The following is an 18069-nucleotide window of genomic DNA, read 5'->3' as shown; positions in this document are numbered from 1 at the left end:
TTTCCACGTTTTCTCGAGAACTGCCAAGCCCACGTGGACTCAGATGGCAGCACAGAATTCGCTGCGGTCAAGGAAGTCAACCTTGGACGGCTTACATCGCATGCACTCTTCAGGCCCCTCATGCCCCTCAGTACCCTCGGACCTCTTTGTTCCATTAAAAGCCGTTTCTGCGCCTCAAAGACATGAAGCCTGACGGATTTATTTTAAAATTTTGACTTCGACACATTAAAGAACATGAAACTTGGATGAGCATGTTGTGCAGTGCGATGGTGTGAAGGTTTGATATAATCTACATGACTCGATGATGTTCGGTCGAAAAGTGTCATGCGGAGAAGCAAACCCCAAGCACAACGTACAATTTAGCCATTTTACCTCCCTACAACTATGATGACGCCCTAAGTCTACCGCCTAACATCGTATCGGTAGCCTGTGCTCGAAGTAGTCTAGGCTTTGTCTGTACAGGGCTAGCCCACGTTGCATCGTGAGGCTGAGAGACTGCCACGATATGACCAACGCCAAGGCTACCCTATGATTCGAGGGCTTATTAGGTCAGTGCTGTTGCCAAGAACCTTCGTTTCAATCTCTTCGTTTTCGATCGCGGCTCCTTTGTGAACGTCCAATGCCAGTTTCAGATTCATTCAGTATTTTAGCCATTGGAAGTTTGGGCCTATGGTATGTCAACAGCCGCATCTGTATTTATCGTTCTTTTTTTGACGTTCATGCTGATCAAATTTTGATACCAGTCTCCCAGGACATAGAGAGAACTTGCGACCGCAAGTACCTACATATGTCGGTAGTCCCATGCTTAGCATGAAAAATGGTCACCCGATATTAGTCAAACCCCATAATGACGTTGTTCATGTAGAAAATATTCCTTAATCGGAGTTCAATTACAAGATGGACTTATTAGATGGGCACGGTGGAATCGTTGTCTACTAACTAATGGAACGCTGCCCTTCTTACAATATACCAGTGTTCTTTACGATCTTGTACGTGTGTTGTATGCTGTAAAGGCACACATATAGTGATTATTTGAAAGTCTCTTTTCAGTATGAACCTGCCAATCTGATTCTATGTCGATGCGCTTCCTTGTCGCTTCGGCCCGTTCGTTAAGTTAGAACCTATACAGGGCCCTAGGAATAAGTTTGGCGCTAAACACCAGTGTCTCGAAGATTTTGTTGTTTTGACGCGGTAGCTAGGGTTAGGGCGTATGCTTTAAACATTGTCAACAGAACAAAATTCGCCTACCTATGCTGCGGTGGTGCATTCTTTGATAATTTTTAATTTTGCCTCCTCACTAATAGGTACTGTTGAAACACGCAATTGTTGAAACCATGCATTCTCTATCAAACCGACGTTTGAAAATGATATACATATATACCTACCTAGGTGCCTATACTTCACTTTACTAATGAATAGTCGAACTAAGTATGAGCAATGTACGTACCCCTTTAGAAAAGGCCATAATCTTATTTAAGTTGCATACAATTTTGGAGTCAACAGTCGGACCTCAGGTCTCCCTGATCACGTAATCCCGCGGCTCAAAACACTCGAGAATAGAGGGGCGCTTAGCATCGGAGATCATCTTGTTTAGGCAAAGCGCCTCATGAAGCCTGACCTATAGGGCCGGATTTCGGCCACATGGATGACCTAAATATCCACACTCTCCTTTATCTTAATCGCTTTATGTACAAAATAGATTAACAACGGGATCTGCAGCATTGCCTCTGATCGAAATCCAACAATAGTTCAGAAAGTGCGTTTCAAATATAGCATGTTGGTTTAGAACTTCAGCTACTCCCTTCCAAGCCATTTAACAAATATAGTCAGGGCATGGATCTACATTCAAAAGGATTGCAACCTCTTCGCTTTCCCTTCGTATCGAAGTTGATTATCACTTAGCTGATATCGGAATTGATTGAAAACGTGCGCTGTTGGGAAATCAATCACATCACAACCATGAAATCCCGATCCTACAGTAGGTTCCTTCTGTAAGAATAATGATCATAGACAGCTAATGTTCCATGTGAAAAAGGAAGTATGAAGATCGGTCGATTGATCCTCGATCGGACTAATGGAGCACTTCTCGGTCTTGACGTCTCCCTTTGATTTAGCGCACTCCTTAAATCAGTGGTCATTAGTATCACTTACCAAGAGTCCCATGTCGCTAGAAACCAAGTACCCGATGCGTATTGTGGATTGGTAATTGAGCAACGAATATTCCTGGATATTGGTACATTGATGTATAGACCTGGGGGGTACTACGGAGTAATATTGCCAATATCGTTTTTGCAATCAACATTCATATTCATACATACGTATGTACGTAATGAATGTCAATAATTTATTTAAAGTTAAAAATGTTTGATCTTCATAGTATTTGTCCGAATCAGGGCCCATACAGCCGCTAATCCACAGAGGTCTGGAGTCCGTCGGGTTTCTTGGCGATGAGAAAAATTGCCCTCTGCGAGCTCTGTTCCTTGGCATAGAAGCCAGTTCTTAACAATGTGGATGAAGCTGAACTCATAACCCATGGTTCCAAGTGGGTACAAATCGGTCGGTTAGCGATTCTGTGGGTGTCGTCGCGTGTGGGAATATTCTGGAAAAGGTCATTCCGGCTCTCACCGGAGGAATATATCAGCCCTGGAGGGTCCGTTTCACTTGGACCAACTTTGTGAGCGGAGCACCTCCTTGTTTCGTGATCCAATAACGATTGCGTGCCTATGTTTGCAATTCAGATCTATACCTATATTGTAGACGCCCTCGTGCAACTAAATAAGCTTAACGAGCAAGGAGTGTCCACCTCACCCAGGACCATTCGCATGGCTGTTTGAACAAAACCCGCTATTGCCCCAGTGGGAAAATTTTCCCCCCTCTTGATGACCTTCAGCGTGGTTTTCGAACACGTCCATCACCATCATGGGGGGTCATCTGTTCTTTCTTGCTCTTTTGGCTCTGCTTATCGTGGGGATTCATGCAGCAGAGTCGGATACAACTGTCTTCCCGTCTTGCGCGGTATGTACATCTCTCAAGGCAGTTCAATGTCGTGTCTCTTGCTGATGAGTATGTGCTAGATCGCTTGCGACAACCAGTTATTCGTCGACTGCTCACTGAGCAACAATATATCATGCTTCTGTGCTAGTGACTCCCGTCCCACGACGTTGTTAGATTGTGTCGAAAGTAACTGCACGACAAAAGAATTCTTCAGTGCGTCTCGATCGTGATTCATCTACACAGCCCACTCTAACTCTCCTAGCTACGAAACGTCTGTACGAACAAGAATGTGATATAACACCGCTCGAAGGCCCTCCGGTGGTCAAAGTCTCAACTCTAATCCCTTTTATACTTGCGTCGGTGTTCTTCATCGCGAGAATGATCGCTAAGAGCAGCGGCCTCGCTGGCGGATGGGGATGGGATGATTATACAATCATTGTCTCCTATGTCAGTGTCACTTCTTGATGTTCTCCTATGCGGTATTAACAGGCTTGCAGATTCTAGGAGTCGCCATATATGTTCTGGATATCTACAGTAAGCTGGCAGCCCCTATGTCCGATCTGGCAGGAAAATCTAACAAAATCAGTGATCCGCAATGGCTTCGGTCGAAATATCTGGGACCTCCCTTTTCCCACCATCACTAGATTCTATCAGGTTCGGTACTCTCTCCAAGGCTCGGTTCAAATCTAACAAGAGCAGTATTTCCAAGCTATGGCTGTCATGTATAAGGTCCAAATTTCCCTCGCAAAGATCTCCGTGTGCCTCTTCCTCCTCCGTATCTTCCAATCACGCACATTCCGCTATTTAGCGTACGCGCTTATCGGTATCAACGCCTCGATCGGTATCACTTGGGCCTCGGTGGATGCTTTCCGTTGCGTGCCAACACGCCTAACATGGACCGGCTGGACGAACGAGGAATCTGGATACTGTATCAATTTTATCGTCGCGGTTCTTGTTAACTGTCTGGTGAACATCTTTGTCGACTTTATATTGATCGTCATGCCGGTGTACGAGGTGGTCAAGTTACAGTTGCCTCTGCGAAAGAAGATAGCCGTCGCATCGATGTTTATCGTGGGCTCTGTGTACGCACTCATAAACCCCGGCCTTTCTTTTCTCTTTCACGAATCACTAACCAATCTCACAGTCTAACGATCATTGCGATCATCCGAGTTGTCGTCTTTTGGAACAACCGCTGGGGTGCCAATGAGACTCTCGGCCTATACCCCCTCATGCACTGGTCTGTCATCGAATGTCAAATTTCCGTTATGTGCGCCTGCCTGCCTGCATCCAGAGCTCTTATCGGTCGATGGTGGCCTGGTTTGCTGGGAGGATCGTCGTACCGAAAGACCGAATCCCATGCGGCCGAGTACTATAACAAGAAGTCAACGGGGAGCGTCAACATCAACAAGTCTGTTACCTACACTGTGAATTATGAGTCTCGCTCGGCAACAAACAGTGATGTGGAGTTGGTGGATATAGACCCGAAACATGGGAAATGATGGATGAACTTGCACTTTTACTTCTTCTATAAATCGTGTATCTATCATAGATGAGATCTAACTAGTACATGGATACTATTCTATGAATCAGAACTGATACTTTAATACCCTTAGCTACATATAACCGTGGCCTACCAGTCTGTATGCTCTTTGCCCTGGTTATAATATGGGCAAGTGACCAACATGTACATTGAAAAAAGACAGATAAGGAAGAAATGAAAGCAAAAGGAAAAAGATTAGTTCCCTTGAGAAAGCCATCGGTACCCTCAAACAGCGCGTATATGGTTTGAAGGGCGTTTGCCTGCGACAAACAACGCCTGTCCCCATCCCTCATCTCCTCCAGGCCTTTGTCCCCCCCACACCTCCCTCCTCTCCGATACCTCCACTCCTTTTACATGATTCGGCTGCTTTTTATTATCCACTTTCCGATACCCACTTCTACGTCTTCTAGTCAAGATGTATGAATGTGGCACCTGCGACTTTGAGTTCCGCTACCGAGAGGACTGCGATGCTCACATGGACGAATACGACCATTGGGTCGAATGTGACACGTGCACTCGACAATTCCGCAATGCGCGTAGTTGCGAGCAGCATATGGACGCTCTTGACCACTGGGCACCCGTCTTTGAATGTGAGACTTGCACTCGTACCTTCTCCTCGCAGGACGCCGCCAATCGGCATATGAATGCGAAATATCATTGGCAGCCAACGGTCCCCTGCGAGACGTGCTCGCAACTGTTCTATACTGAGGAAGCTGCCAATCAACATATGGCGGTCAAGGGACACTACGAGAACTACTGCGCGGAGTGTGATCGAACCTTCAAGAATGAGAACTGTCTTCGCCAGGTACGAGAACGAAGCTAATTCCAACCCCTTCAGCTAGCTAGGATGCTCGTGTCAACTGTGAAAACTTAACTAATTTGTCTGTCTTATATACGAATAGCACTTGAACTCTCGAATTCACCGCGGCACTGATCTCATGTGCCCATTTTGCAATGCTGGCTTCGTCACTGCAAGTGGCGTCACCCACCACATTGAGAGTGGTAGCTGTCCGAACGCTAGCAAGTGGAACCGGGACACAATCCACCGCATGGTCAACCGCCTGGACCCCACGGGGATCATCACAAACAAGCAAATCGAATGGCGCAATGAACAGAACACATGCTACTACGCTACGGATCGCGCCTTTAACGGTACAAACTGGGAATGCTACCTCTGTGGAAAGGAATTCGCTTCAATGGCTGCTTTGAATGCGCATCTTAACTCCCCAGTCCACAAGGAAAAGATTTACCATTGCCTCAACAAGCGTGGTTGTGGCAAGGAGTTCGTCTCCCTCGCTGCTTTGTTCAATCACTTGGAGAGCGAGTCTTGCGGATACGTCCGGTTCGGAGAAGTCCAGAATGTCCACCGACGACTGAACGACGCTATTATGAACCGCAAGATGATCACTTCGCTCTAAGGCCTGAACGATCAGATTTGCCTCGGGGCAACGACACGACGATCGCTTTACTCAGGGTCAGCATGGAACGTTTGATGATGGGGGACGGCATATGAGATATTGAGCTGGAATGACGAGGCATCTTTCAGAGGAGGAAGTTGTAATGGTGTGGAACAGGCTCTCGAACTCCAACGAGGATCTAGCAACCTATCAAGGCCGCACCATACTCTTACCATCTATTCATTAGCTTGCAGTTTCTATTGGATTTGAAGGGAAAAAAGAAAAAAAAAACAGAAAAAAACAGAAAAATCTACTTTCTCGCCTTTTGGCATTGACATATTCAAATCTCTGATCTGATCTCTCATGGTATATATATCTCGGAGCACACGACAGAGCGTAGAAGACGACTCGCAATTTCATCGCTAGAATATGCTTTCGTCCCACTCACGTCCATGTAATCTCCAATACTCCTCGATCCAACCGCTGCCTTCTCCGCTACTGAATATACTATCGCCTGGATATTACCACTGACGTTATTCGGGAAGATCGACGCATCCACTATCTGACGGCTTTTCACTCCTTTCACCGAGGTCTCGAATCATGAACCGAGGTAAGCAGATGCAGAACTGAACGGTTGGCGTCAGGTTTGCTGAATAGCGTGCCCCTGTCGTATCAAACCTGTAACCATATTCGCACTTCAATAAGACCCTTATCCCTCACGCTATGAGACAGAGTACCGAACTGCCGAATCGATAGTTGCGATTCTCATCCAAGAGTGAACCCGCAGCCGTTCCACTACACCTAGGCTTAACTAGAGTTGAAGTAGGTATAACCCACAAATGCTCAGAGCTGCCACCATGCCCTATTGATTCTCATTGAGTTCCCCTCATCGGGAAATGCAACCCTAGCCCTAATTTGACTTTCATGGCCCATCGTCAGTAACTACCTACCTAGGTAGGTAGATATATGTTTCGCCAATGTCAGCGTCCCAATCATTTGTATGGCAACAAATCGACCGTGGGCTTATATAGACTTCTTTTCATATTGGAGTGTTTGAACATGGACTTTCGTTGGGCCATACTTCATTGAATACTTCTTATACGTTTGTTCTAGGGCAGAATTTCCTCAATTGGGTCTGGGCTGTTGAGTTGTCCCCGCCTAAAATACCATCTACTGATCTTCGCCCATGATTCATTCCGCAACAGGCCTCGGATTTACATGAACGAGGGCAAGGACCTTCCAAGGTTGTACAGTAAAACCTATTTCTAAGAACTAATTCAGACACGGCAGGAAGCTTGTCATATCCGGGTATTCGCTAAATCCAGGTCCCATACACTAGTACAGTGGCTTCGGACACGGCAAAAAGTTCGTTAAATTCATATATCCGAGATCGTTATAACCCGGTTTTACTGCTCAGGTGTAGTCCAATTTCCAGGCCACAGACCCACGGGCGTTCCACAACTGGATCCGGGGGTGGGTCGTAAAGGGGGATTTCCGGTCCATTCACATCTGATTATCCGCGGTTGAGCCGAGCAGATGACAATCTTGAGCTCTATGGATAGGTAGACCCGGCTTATCATCTCAAGACTATAGCCGAAGCGTGCGGGCACCTGTCGGATTTGATGTCGGGGTAAGTTTCCCTCGCGCGATGCCGCAAGTATTAAGACCCCCTTCCATGTCGCTGTAGATCCGTTGAATGCGGGAAAACGACAGAAAATTCCCATCCAGTTGTGTAATTCTCGATTGAATTTCTTGTCTTCATTAATTTTCCTTCTTCGGTAATACAGCAATCCTCTGCATTCAGAATGAGGCACTTTTCTGCGGTGGAAGAGAGATCCGTTGATGAAGCCCGCCGGCTGAGAGTGGTTATCATCGGTGCTGGTATTTCAGGGATTCTGGCATGTATTCGCTTCAGACAGCGAATTCCCAATCTGGACATATGTGTGTACGAGAAGAATGCAGATATTGGAGGGACCTGGTTTGAGAATCGATATCCAGGGTGTGCTTGTGGTATGTCAATATAGTCGCCCGATTCGATAACTAAGGGATGTTTGGTTTTTCTTTCCAAAAGTTTGACACTAACCAGCCTTGTGTCTGATAGATATTCCAGCTCACACCTACCAAGCGACCTTCGAGCCTAACAAAGAGTGGTCTACATTATATGCCAAGGCTGAAGAGATCCACCAGTATTGGAAGCATGTCGCCGAGAAGTACGGATGCATGGAGCACATCAAATTGAGACAACAGATATCCGAAGCTGTCTGGAATGAGGAGCAATCAAAGTGGAATCTGCGCGTATGTCAACTTGTCCACAGAGTCAGTTCAGGAATTGACCTCGTCCCTTTAGATTCAAGACTTGGCAAGCTCGTCCACTTACACAGATCGATGCGATGTCGTAATTCAGGCGACGGGAGCATTGAACAACTGGAAATGGCCAAATATCCCTGGCCTTGAGGAATTCAAGGGCAAGTCGATGCACAGTGCCTCGTGGGACCAGACCTATGATTACAAGGTTGGTTGAGTTTGCGATATTGCTGTATATAGACTTACTCGATCACAGGGCAAACGTGTTGCAGTCGTCGGTAACGGGTCGAGCGGGATCCAGATTGTTCCCGCATTGCTACCTGAGGTAACACACATCGACCATTATGCGCGCAGCCGGACGTGGATTTCCCCGTCGTTTGGGCGAGAGCAAATTGAAAAGCGTGGGCGGGGACTGGACAATTGTATGAAAAAGAGCCTCAGCCGTGTCTGCTATCCCTGTTGACACAAGTTGAATAACTAGTTACCTTCACGCCCGAAGACATCGAAACCTTCAAGAAAGATCATCAGGCATATCAGAAATTCCGCAAAGGTATGACCGGAGATACACGAACTTGGCAACGAACATATATCCAGCTAACGGTAAAAACAGACGTAGAGCTGGAGCTTCAGTCTATCCATGGTATCACCCTTACCGGGCATTCAATGCAGCTCGGAGAACAGGAGGTATTCACAGAGAACATGAAGCGGCGTCTGGCCAATAAGCCTGGACTCATTGATGAACTACTTCCTTCCTTTCCGCCCGCGTGTCGCCGACTCACCCCAGGTCCCGGCTATCTAGAAGCGTTGACAGATGACAAGGTGGATCTTATCACTTCGGATATTGTCAAGGTGGACGAAACCGGGATAATTACCGCAGATGGTCAGCACCGGCCTGTTGACATGCTTGTATGTGCCACCGGTTTTGACACAACATGTACTCCAATTTGTGATCAGAGGCCGGGAAGGTGTCACCCTTTCGGAACGACGGGAACAAACCCCGGAGACCTATCTCTCGATCGCGACCGATGGGTTCCCGAACTATTTCATTTCCCTCGGACCTAATGCCGGGCTGGGCGAGGGCAATCTTCTCCTGCTCATCGAGAGAGCGTTAGATTATATCACAGAATGCGTGCACAAGATGCAGCGGGACAATATTCGGGCTATGAGTGTTCGGCGGGAGGCCGTCAAGCGTTTCACACACTACTGCGATGCATATTTCGCCGGAACTGTATTCAGCAGTAAGTGTCGCAGCTGGTATAAGGGTGGTACTGAGGATGGTCGGGTCACCGCTCTCTGGCCAGGTATGTGTTGGCTTCTCAAATTCCCACTGCACTGGTATTGACCGCTCAATCTCAGGTTCTTCCCTACACTCCATGAAGGTGTTCGCAAACCCCCGATGGGAGGACTTCGAGTATTGTTATGTGAATGATAACGTCTTTGGTTGGCTCGGGGATGGTTGGACAGAGAATGAGAAGCATAACAACATTAACGTGGATTACTTGGATGATAACATGGTTGATTTTCCGCGTCCAATGAATATCGCTAAATAGGAGAGGTCGTGGCGATACCTGAATGGACTGTGCAAGGCGAACCTTGATCATGATGGGGAACTATGCAAATACCAATAGCCTACGGAGTAAATTGAATCAGAACTGTTAGAAGAGGGGAAATAGAGATATCCTGGTAGATCAAGAGTATAGTATCCAGAGTAGGTATCAACGGGATGTTTACATTAGGTACATCCATGGATGTACATTTGGTGACCTCAGGGGGCTAACCATACCATACCTCACCGGTAATACTGTCAAGTATTTATTGACCCTAACAAAGCCCAAATGATACATCCTTTCTGCAGACTTCATGGAAATACCAATACATTCGTCCTTTCCCCCACAGACCACGTTGCTTTCTCTTCGTACCCCGGATATTCCCCTCCTCCCCGGTGGGCCACCATGAACCCGACAGACAAGCCCTTCCGCTGTAACGTCTGTCAGCGTGCATTCACGCGCATTGATCACCTCAAACGCCACCATTTGCGCCGTATGTGTGGTCCTGCAGCTACCCATGCCACATACTGAACCTCAACAGATTCTGGCCAGAAACCCTATTCCTGCATATTCTGCAATGGCTCATTTGCGCGCCGGTGAGACAAGCCAAGACAATCTATAGTAGCAACTCCGAATCTGATCCTCGGGACTTAGTGACAATCTGCGCGTCCATTACACCGATTGCGCCAAGCGCGGGGATCGCGAAATTCCCGAGACGGGTCAGAGGGGTAGGCGGCGACATGCCTGTCAATCGGTTAGCCCACACATATACTACATGCAAGCCTACTATGGGTACTGACATTTGCTTTGCTTGGATAGTGTACGTCGATGAAACTGCGCTGCGATGGACAAAGTCCTTGCGGATCCTGTCAGAAGAGAAACTTGATATGCAACAACGAGCGGACAACTGGTCAAAGTCACCTAGGGATCGAAGAAGGTACCGAAAACCTTGAGTCAAGTGGGTTGCAATGGAAGACTCATACAAACCGGACCGAAATATCGGTGAAACCCGAAATCCCCCAAGAAGAGCCATCATCCGACCGAGGATCGATCAAGTTCTTACTTAATGGTGGCACCGATAGCTTCACGGAAAACTTTCGGCTCCCCCCGCGCAGTGATCGTACGCGCAGTCTCGACTATCACAATGCAGTTGGCTTCGAGGAATTACAGGGCACAGGGCTTCCTTACAACATCAATGCCGCTCGGGCGGAATACGGCTCTGGTTTCATTGATTCCGAGCCTGTCGCCCCGCAATTCTTCCAGGATACATTCCTGGACTTTTTCCACGGCCCATTCGGTGATGGGAATAGGCCCACGGAGAATCCTTTTCATACCGGCGAACTGAGCTACCAGTGCGGCATCCCTCCAGGGCAGCATCCTACTGCATTGCCCAGAGATCCACCTATCTTCGAAGCGGAGCGACCGTTCGCAATGACATTAATTCATCTAATATTAACACAAGCGTGGCAGGTCCCGCTTGATTCTACAGCACAGGAGGAGCTATCTACAAATCTCAATTTCCTATTGACCACCGCGCGGATACGAAAATACATTACGCTTTATTTCAAATACTGGCAGCCTAACTGTCCAATGCTTCATATATCGTTTGATCCGGAGACAATTCCCCTGCCGCTCTTAGCCGCGGTAGTCTTTATGGGCGCAATGTACAGTAGCGACGAGAGGGAGGTCTACGTCGCCAAGAGAGTGCTAGATTTTGCAGAGCTGTTCATCTTTGCGAATGATGTGTTCTCGGCAGAGAGCGAAATTGGCGCCACGTTCTCAGAAAGCCGATCCTTCGACGAGGAAGCTAAAGACTGGGATTGGTTCCTGAACTTTCAGGCTGGGGTTATCATCACTATTGCCCAGTACTGGGCTGGAAACCGTTTGTCTCGAAATCGCGCGATGGAAAACCGATTTGGTGAGGTTGTGAAGGTTGCTCGACGGATCGGACTTGTCAAATCCCGTCATCTTCCTGATGACCAGGTCTCAGAGCACCTGTGGATCCAAAGGGAGTGTCGAATTAGGTGCGTATATTCCGCCCTTCCCGGATTCGCCTCGCTGATATTTACAGGACGATCTGTATGATTTCGCTGCTCGATTGCGCATTCTTCTTCTTTCAGGATTACCCGTGCCGCCTGGCACACACTGAAATGGAATGCGATCTGCCCTGCGATGAATCACTTTTCGTCTCCGAGCACCCGTTCGCGGAGCCAAATTTTCGCTTCCAACGTGACCTTAGACTCTCGGAGGCCTTTAGGAATTTGTTTGGCGAAGCACCCGAGTCTAGTCCAATGGACCTTACTGCACTCGACATGTTTATCTTGATTCACAGTATGTCTTGTGCCCGAAGCTTTCTTTAGTTCCTTGCGCTGGCTAACTCCATTTCTAGTTCTATTCTCATTTATTAATACTCATATGACACTTCTCGGTTCTGTTATACCGACTGGCCGTTCGAAGAATCCGAGGAATAGTGCCGGGATCGGCACAAAAGACAGCGCGGTTCCTGAGGATTCTATCCTCATTGCCATCCGAATTGCTCTATCCCGCTGGCGTGATTGTTGGATTATGCTACGCAGTAGAGTAACAAGCGACGAATGGGCGTCACTGGGGTTCTTTAAGAATGGCTATAACTTTTGGCTGGTATCACAACTGCTGATCACCAGAAAGGATGCTGTCGACGTGGTGATGCAGATGGAGGTGCACTGCGAAGATAAATTGGAGAAGCTGAAGGTGTTGCTTCTTGATGACCAGGAAGATGTATGATTATCATATCAGAACTGGAGATTTTGTAAAACTAGGTAGTAAACTCCGTTAGATGGGCCGAGGCGTTCGTGTTAACTTGGCCTAGGCGCTTATAGACTGGGAGGCGTTAACTTTTGTGACCTTGTGCGACATTTTGCTTATTGTACTGTTCATCCAACTTGGTGCTTTCTTCCTTTAATGATACCCATGGATGACCATCCTGTTTCTATATTATGATATCTTGATAAACTGAATGGTATCCTCCTGAATGTGGAGTAGGGGGTTCCCGGCCCCTCCCTAATCCTTATCGTCGCATAGGGTTTAGGACCTCTCTCTTTGCTGTTTCCTATTGGAACAAGCGACCCGAGGCGCTCGAACCTCATCGATTTGCGTTCTACCTGGGTGTGACACGACTATAACATACGGTAGATGGGCAATCAAACACTGATGTGCGACTCCGTACGGAGGATATTGACTCGATCTACTTACTAACCTTCTGCCCAAGACCTCGTTAACATGCACAATATCCTTGCATCCCACTGCTGCTTCTGTATTCACGACGATGAAATGCAAGGGCCGGTCAAAGGCCGATCATGAGCCGACCACAGGAATCGTTTGTGGTTGTACTGGTGTGGAGCTGAATGGCTTTGAAGCATTACATCAATCTATAGTTGGAGAACGATCAATTCCTGATATCGCTGCTTTTCGAGACTGTTTTGTATCTTCTGGACACCAATGAAGGCGGTTGCTCGACTTAGGTACGAATTCCACGAAAAATATCCTGTGTGAAAAGCAATATATTAATGTAATTTAATGCCTCATTCCACCCACAGGCCCCTTGGCGTTGCAGATTGGAACTCGCGTAAAAAATGAGGCCTGCCTTTGTAGGTCCCAGGGCCGCCAAGATTAATTAGGTAATGCCATTCCTAGGTACCTAGGTAGGTAGGTAGGTTCCTCTAGTTATACCTGGGCACTTCTAATGTTACAGCACTACATGCCTGACAGCTGATTTTTCCGAGCACACTCATTCCACTCAACGAGATATAGCACACGCATATTCTAACCCATACCATGCTACAAGCGAAATTATCTGCAATGCAACACAATCTGAATGTGATATTCAACTGGTCTCGGGAGCACCGGAGCATGAAGCCTCCGAGTCATGAAAACGGTAGGCGGATCAAAAACCGAAGCAAGGGATAACATTTAAGTGCCCGAGGGCGGTCCACGGTACGTCCCTCAGCCCTGGCGGTGCCACCAAACACTATTATATTGCACAGACACACTAGCGCCCCCCCCACAAGGCCCAATGGTATTCCCGATCGAGTCACTAGCGTCCGCAAGTGGATAGCCACTAGTGTTCATCAAGCAGGCGGTCTTGGCTAAGCTACTTTTCGTAAGAGTCTACTCCGTAGTTCAACATTCTTCACCACCCGTGGACTATACCTATCTAGGTAGGTACTTGCCCCACGCGAATTGCCAGTTGAGATCTTCTCGACATACAGCCTTGGAGGGAGATTGAAATTAACGACTAAGCAAGGGGACCCGACCCCTGTAAATCATTGGTGATCCTGTTGATCGCGACGATCTCTTCAGCTTCAGCCACCTCCGATCGAGATGTCACTAGTGTCCCCACGGGCATGCGTCTGTTTGAGCAATTTGATAGGGGTTCCACCACTCCGTAAAACACCATGGGTGACATTGCGAATGCCTATAAATGACCTTGTCTTCCGCTGCTGTGCGGTCCTCCGATAGCTCAACTGTTTTAAGCATCCTTCGTCATGGTTTTCAGCAAGGCAACCTTCGCGTCCGCTTTTGTCTCCCTGCTGGCATGTGCCGCCGCTGTGGAAGTGCCCAAGACTGATTACGAGGTCATCGTGGTCGGCGGTGGTCCTGCGGGTCTCAGTGCACTCAGTGGTGTCTCTCGTGTTCGCCGGACGGCTCTTTTGCTTGATAGCCAGGAGTACCGCAATGGTGTGACCAGAGAAATGCACGACGTCATTGGCAACGATGGTGAGATTGGATCCCAACTCTACCCCGACGTACAACGTTTCTCATCTAACATACTTCATCCTCGTCAGGCACCCCTCCCGCTGCCTTCAGAGGGCTAGCCCGCGAGCAGATCTCGAAGTATCCAACTGCCCACTTCAGCAATGAGACCGTGGAATCCATTGTTCCTATTGATGGAGAGTACACTGCCTTTACAGTGACCGACGGCACGGGCAAGAGCTACACTGCCCGCAAAATCGTGCTCGGTACCGGTGTCCGTGACATTCTACCCCCGACTCCCGGCCTTCGCGAAAACTGGGGCAAAGGTATCTTCTGGTGCCCGTGGTGTGATGGCTACGAGCACAGGGACCAGCCATTTGGCATGATTGGCGATATCAGCGATATGCTAGGCAACGTGTTGGAAACCCACACTCAGTACAGCGATATCATTGCATTTGTGAATGGCTCGCAAACTGCAGAGGGCGAGGCCCGCGCAGCTGAAAAGTACCCAGACTGGGAAGAGCAGCTTGCCGCTTGGAACACTACAATCGACAACCGCACAATCGCTTCTATTGAGCGTCTCGAGGATGGCGGCAGCAACAGGGGTGAGAACGGCGATCAGCAGTTTGACAAGTTCCGCCTTCACTTCACTACCGGTGACCCTGTCGAACGCAATGCTTTGATGGTCAACTACCCCACTGAACAGGCATCGCCACTTCCAGCCAAGATGGGCCTGGTGATTGTCGATGATAAGATCAATGTCACTGCGGCGATGCGTACCAGTGAGGAGGGTGTCTTTGCCATTGGCGATTGCAACAGCGATGGCAGCACTAATGTCCCACACGCGATGTACTCTGGCAAGAAGGCCGCTGTTTATTTGCACGGTATGCTCCCTTATAATTCTTGATCCTAGGTAGATGACTGACCAGATTCGATCACAGTGGAAATGTCTCGTGAGGAGTCCAAGTCCAACATCTCGAAACGCACCGGACTCTCTCACAGTGAACTCGAGGAGGAGGCCGTTCGTGAAATCGGCGACAACCTTGAGCCAGTATGGAAGCGTGCTCAGGAGTAAGGGACTCCATTGATTCAGGTTGCTCCAGTTAGTGTAGGCCGGCTTCGGTTTAGGCCTCTACTGTTTACATAGCCAGCTACTTATTGGGTACATCTAGATGATAATACTTAGTGGTCTATGAACCGCATCTAATCTCACTGCATTAATTCAACCTCGCTACTCCAATATAAGACAATGCGTGAAGCTTTTGGCATCCTGCCCCACAGGTTAAATGGCTAGCCCCTTTCCAAGTACGTATCTAGACATAGACTGGGTGACTGTTAATATTGCGCATATGCTGGTATGTACGCCGACATGGGAGCAGAATCAGCGGGTATCTGTTAGTCACTGACAGCCTTGGAGATATTCCTAACTTGATACGTATCACGGACTACCTACATCGATGTCCCTTTACTACTCTGAACTGTCCAGCAAAGAAAGCAACATAATTGAAAAGCTAAAGCGGGCTCGGCTCATAAAGAGTGTCATTCGATTCTGAGAAAGGCTATCATCCATTCACAACCCTATAAGCTCCGAAAGTGTAAAGTAAAATCCGTTAATTTAGATGATTATTTTATCTCACCCATTTTCACCTGACTATAGCCCATTGATAGAGAGAGCAAGGAACGTGGCGATATTGGGGAAGAATACACCTGTGTGGAAACAGCGACCTGGGTTCAAGTGTCAAAGAGCCCAGAGTGAAACGAACCAGTGTCAGAATTGAAATCTGGAAAGAGCTCAGAAAGTGACCTCCTCTTGCCGTCTTCTAATAGCAATTTTGGCAAATGGGTCTGCCGCAAGTCGCATTCCGGACTTCAGAACCTGTGGATTACATCCGTCTGCCACCTTAAAGTCGTACTTCATGATGATGTGACATAGAGCAACCTTGAGCTCGGCGGCAGCGAAGAATCGTCCAGGGCAAGCGTGCTTTCCAAAGCCAAATCCCATATGCTCTGGGGAAGGGGAAACCAGTTGAGCAAAACTCTCTTGATCTGAGCCCGGTTGGCGCATCTTGAGAAATCGATGAGGATCAAAAGTATTGGGGTCGGGGTACACATTCGCGTCCCACATTTTACTGCAGGAAACAAGAATGATCTCACCCTTTGGAATGATAGTTCCATCGGAAAGCTTGACGTCCTCCTCGGCGCAACGTGCCATTTTGGCTATTCACAGTATTAGTTAGATTTGCCTGTTTTGAAATGAAGTGGGTAGGCTCTTACCGATTGCCATAGGCTTGACTCGTTGGGACTCCTTGATCACACTGTCCATCAGTTTGAGCTTGTACATTGTGCTCTTATCCCAAGACCCATCCTTGAACACGGAAATGATCTCTTCTCGCAGTTCTTGGATAAGTTCGTCTCGGCCGCAAAGATCAAGGACAGTCTGGCTAAGCAGATCAGTCGTTGTGTGAATGGCTGCAGTAGAGAGGGCCAATTGCATTGCAGCAGGTTCAAAGCTGCGATCCTTGGTATTTTCCGCAAGCCACTGGATAGCATCATGATAGCGTTCCTGGGGCTTCCCCTGCTTGATTGCTTCCTGTTGGGCCAATCGGCGCTCGTCGATAACAGGTTGGATGATGTCCCGAGCCTCCTCAAGCTGCTTGCGGATCTTCTTGCATTTGGGCAAAAATCTGGCCGCAAGTGGGCGCAGCATTTCAGGCCAGAGTCGGAGTTCAGCAGCAGCCATCAAAGAGTCAATGGTGTAGTTAACAGTGATACGGAGCCAGTCTGGGTTGCGGCAAACTTTGTCGCCCAAGAATACTCGGGAGGATAGCTGGGCAACTATGCCGAGAGTTTTGGGTCGGAGCGCAACATCGTGCCAATCTGAGGGAAGAAGTCAGTTATGCTGGACCGGGGTCGCATCTGAGGCACTTACCGGTATTGTCCGTCCACTGTTCTTTCAACAAAATAGTAGCTTCCTCTGACATGGGCTCGGTGATGTTCACTACTTGAATTAGCGAATGCTATTGCAAACGAAGAGTTCCCTTGTCATACAGAGATTTTGAGTGAGCTTGGTTCGGACAGTATCTTGAATGATATCAGATGTCACGGTGACCTTGACTGCGTCGAAGCCTGCGATATTGACATGATGCTCCTTAACCAAAGCAGCACTCAAGCTCAAGTCACGATGACTCCGAATATCATCAGCGTAGTTAGGCGACAAGATAGTTCTAGTGCCGTTTTCTGTGACGATCCGAAATGCACCAGCCTATACAAACGCGTTAATGACTCCAACTATGCATCCGGGCCACAACAGAATTACATACCTTGGCTAGACCAGCTGTAATTAGGCTATGGGCGTTCTTCAGATATCGCTGGCGAGCTTTGGCAATTCCAAATTCAAAGGGTCGCTTTCCGTTTACAAGAGGAAGGTCGGATTTGCGCGATGCTGTCAATAAGAAAAACAGGCCTGACAGAAGGACCAAGCCGACAAGGCTCACAGGCTCGAACTTGGCCAATAATGGCAACTTGTCGACGGCCATAGTAAAAGCACTTTTGGAAT

The 18069-nt window shown here is 48.0% G+C and overlaps 6 protein-coding genes across 6 annotated transcripts; 5 read left to right on the top strand and 1 right to left on the bottom strand.

Moving 5' to 3' along the window:
- Positions 1 to 2919: 2919 nt before the first annotated feature.
- N7489_009897 (CFEM domain-containing protein) lies at positions 2920 to 4493 on the top strand (the record flags this gene model as incomplete). The annotated part of the gene is made up of 7 exons (XM_056715646.1): positions 2920 to 3015; positions 3075 to 3207; positions 3257 to 3441; positions 3492 to 3528; positions 3581 to 3648; positions 3694 to 4076; positions 4139 to 4493. 7 exons carry the CDS (start codon positions 2920 to 2922, stop codon positions 4491 to 4493), a joined length of 1257 nt encoding a protein of 418 aa, XP_056563268.1.
- A 456-nt stretch (positions 4494 to 4949) lies between these two features.
- N7489_009896 (C2H2-type zinc finger protein) lies at positions 4950 to 5952 on the top strand (the record flags this gene model as incomplete). Its single annotated transcript, XM_056715645.1, has 2 exons — positions 4950 to 5339; positions 5437 to 5952. 2 exons carry the CDS (start codon positions 4950 to 4952, stop codon positions 5950 to 5952), a joined length of 906 nt encoding a protein of 301 aa, XP_056563267.1.
- A 1784-nt stretch (positions 5953 to 7736) lies between these two features.
- On the top strand, positions 7737 to 9785 carry N7489_009895 (flavin-containing monooxygenase; the record flags this gene model as incomplete). The annotated part of the gene is made up of 8 exons (XM_056715644.1): positions 7737 to 7941; positions 8033 to 8226; positions 8279 to 8443; positions 8492 to 8657; positions 8717 to 8785; positions 8846 to 9115; positions 9192 to 9536; positions 9592 to 9785. 8 exons carry the CDS (start codon positions 7737 to 7739, stop codon positions 9783 to 9785), a joined length of 1608 nt encoding a protein of 535 aa, XP_056563266.1.
- Positions 9786 to 10070: 285 nt separating this feature from the next.
- On the top strand, positions 10071 to 12545 carry N7489_009894 (uncharacterized protein; the record flags this gene model as incomplete). Its single annotated transcript, XM_056715643.1, has 6 exons — positions 10071 to 10275; positions 10324 to 10378; positions 10437 to 10536; positions 10602 to 11806; positions 11854 to 12113; positions 12172 to 12545. 6 exons carry the CDS (start codon positions 10071 to 10073, stop codon positions 12543 to 12545), a joined length of 2199 nt encoding a protein of 732 aa, XP_056563265.1.
- Positions 12546 to 14305: 1760 nt separating this feature from the next.
- Positions 14306 to 15588, top strand: N7489_009893 (NAD(P)/FAD-dependent oxidoreductase; the record flags this gene model as incomplete). The annotated part of the gene is made up of 3 exons (XM_056715642.1): positions 14306 to 14537; positions 14606 to 15397; positions 15455 to 15588. 3 exons carry the CDS (start codon positions 14306 to 14308, stop codon positions 15586 to 15588), a joined length of 1158 nt encoding a protein of 385 aa, XP_056563264.1.
- Positions 15589 to 16305: 717 nt separating this feature from the next.
- N7489_009892 (cytochrome P450) lies at positions 16306 to 18049 on the bottom strand (the record flags this gene model as incomplete). Its single annotated transcript, XM_056715641.1, has 5 exons — positions 16306 to 16730; positions 16788 to 17390; positions 17443 to 17511; positions 17562 to 17775; positions 17834 to 18049. The coding sequence occupies 5 exons, from the start codon at positions 18047 to 18049 to the stop codon at positions 16306 to 16308; spliced, it is 1527 nt and encodes a 508-aa protein (XP_056563263.1).
- Between the last annotated feature and the right edge of the window lie 20 nt (positions 18050 to 18069).

This window comes from Penicillium chrysogenum (assembly GCF_028827035.1).
Source record: "Penicillium chrysogenum strain IBT 35668 chromosome Unknown utg000005l_segment0_segment0, whole genome shotgun sequence".
Lineage (NCBI taxonomy): Eukaryota > Fungi > Ascomycota > Eurotiomycetes > Eurotiales > Aspergillaceae > Penicillium > Penicillium chrysogenum.
This window is presented reverse-complemented; position numbering and strand designations above follow the sequence as displayed.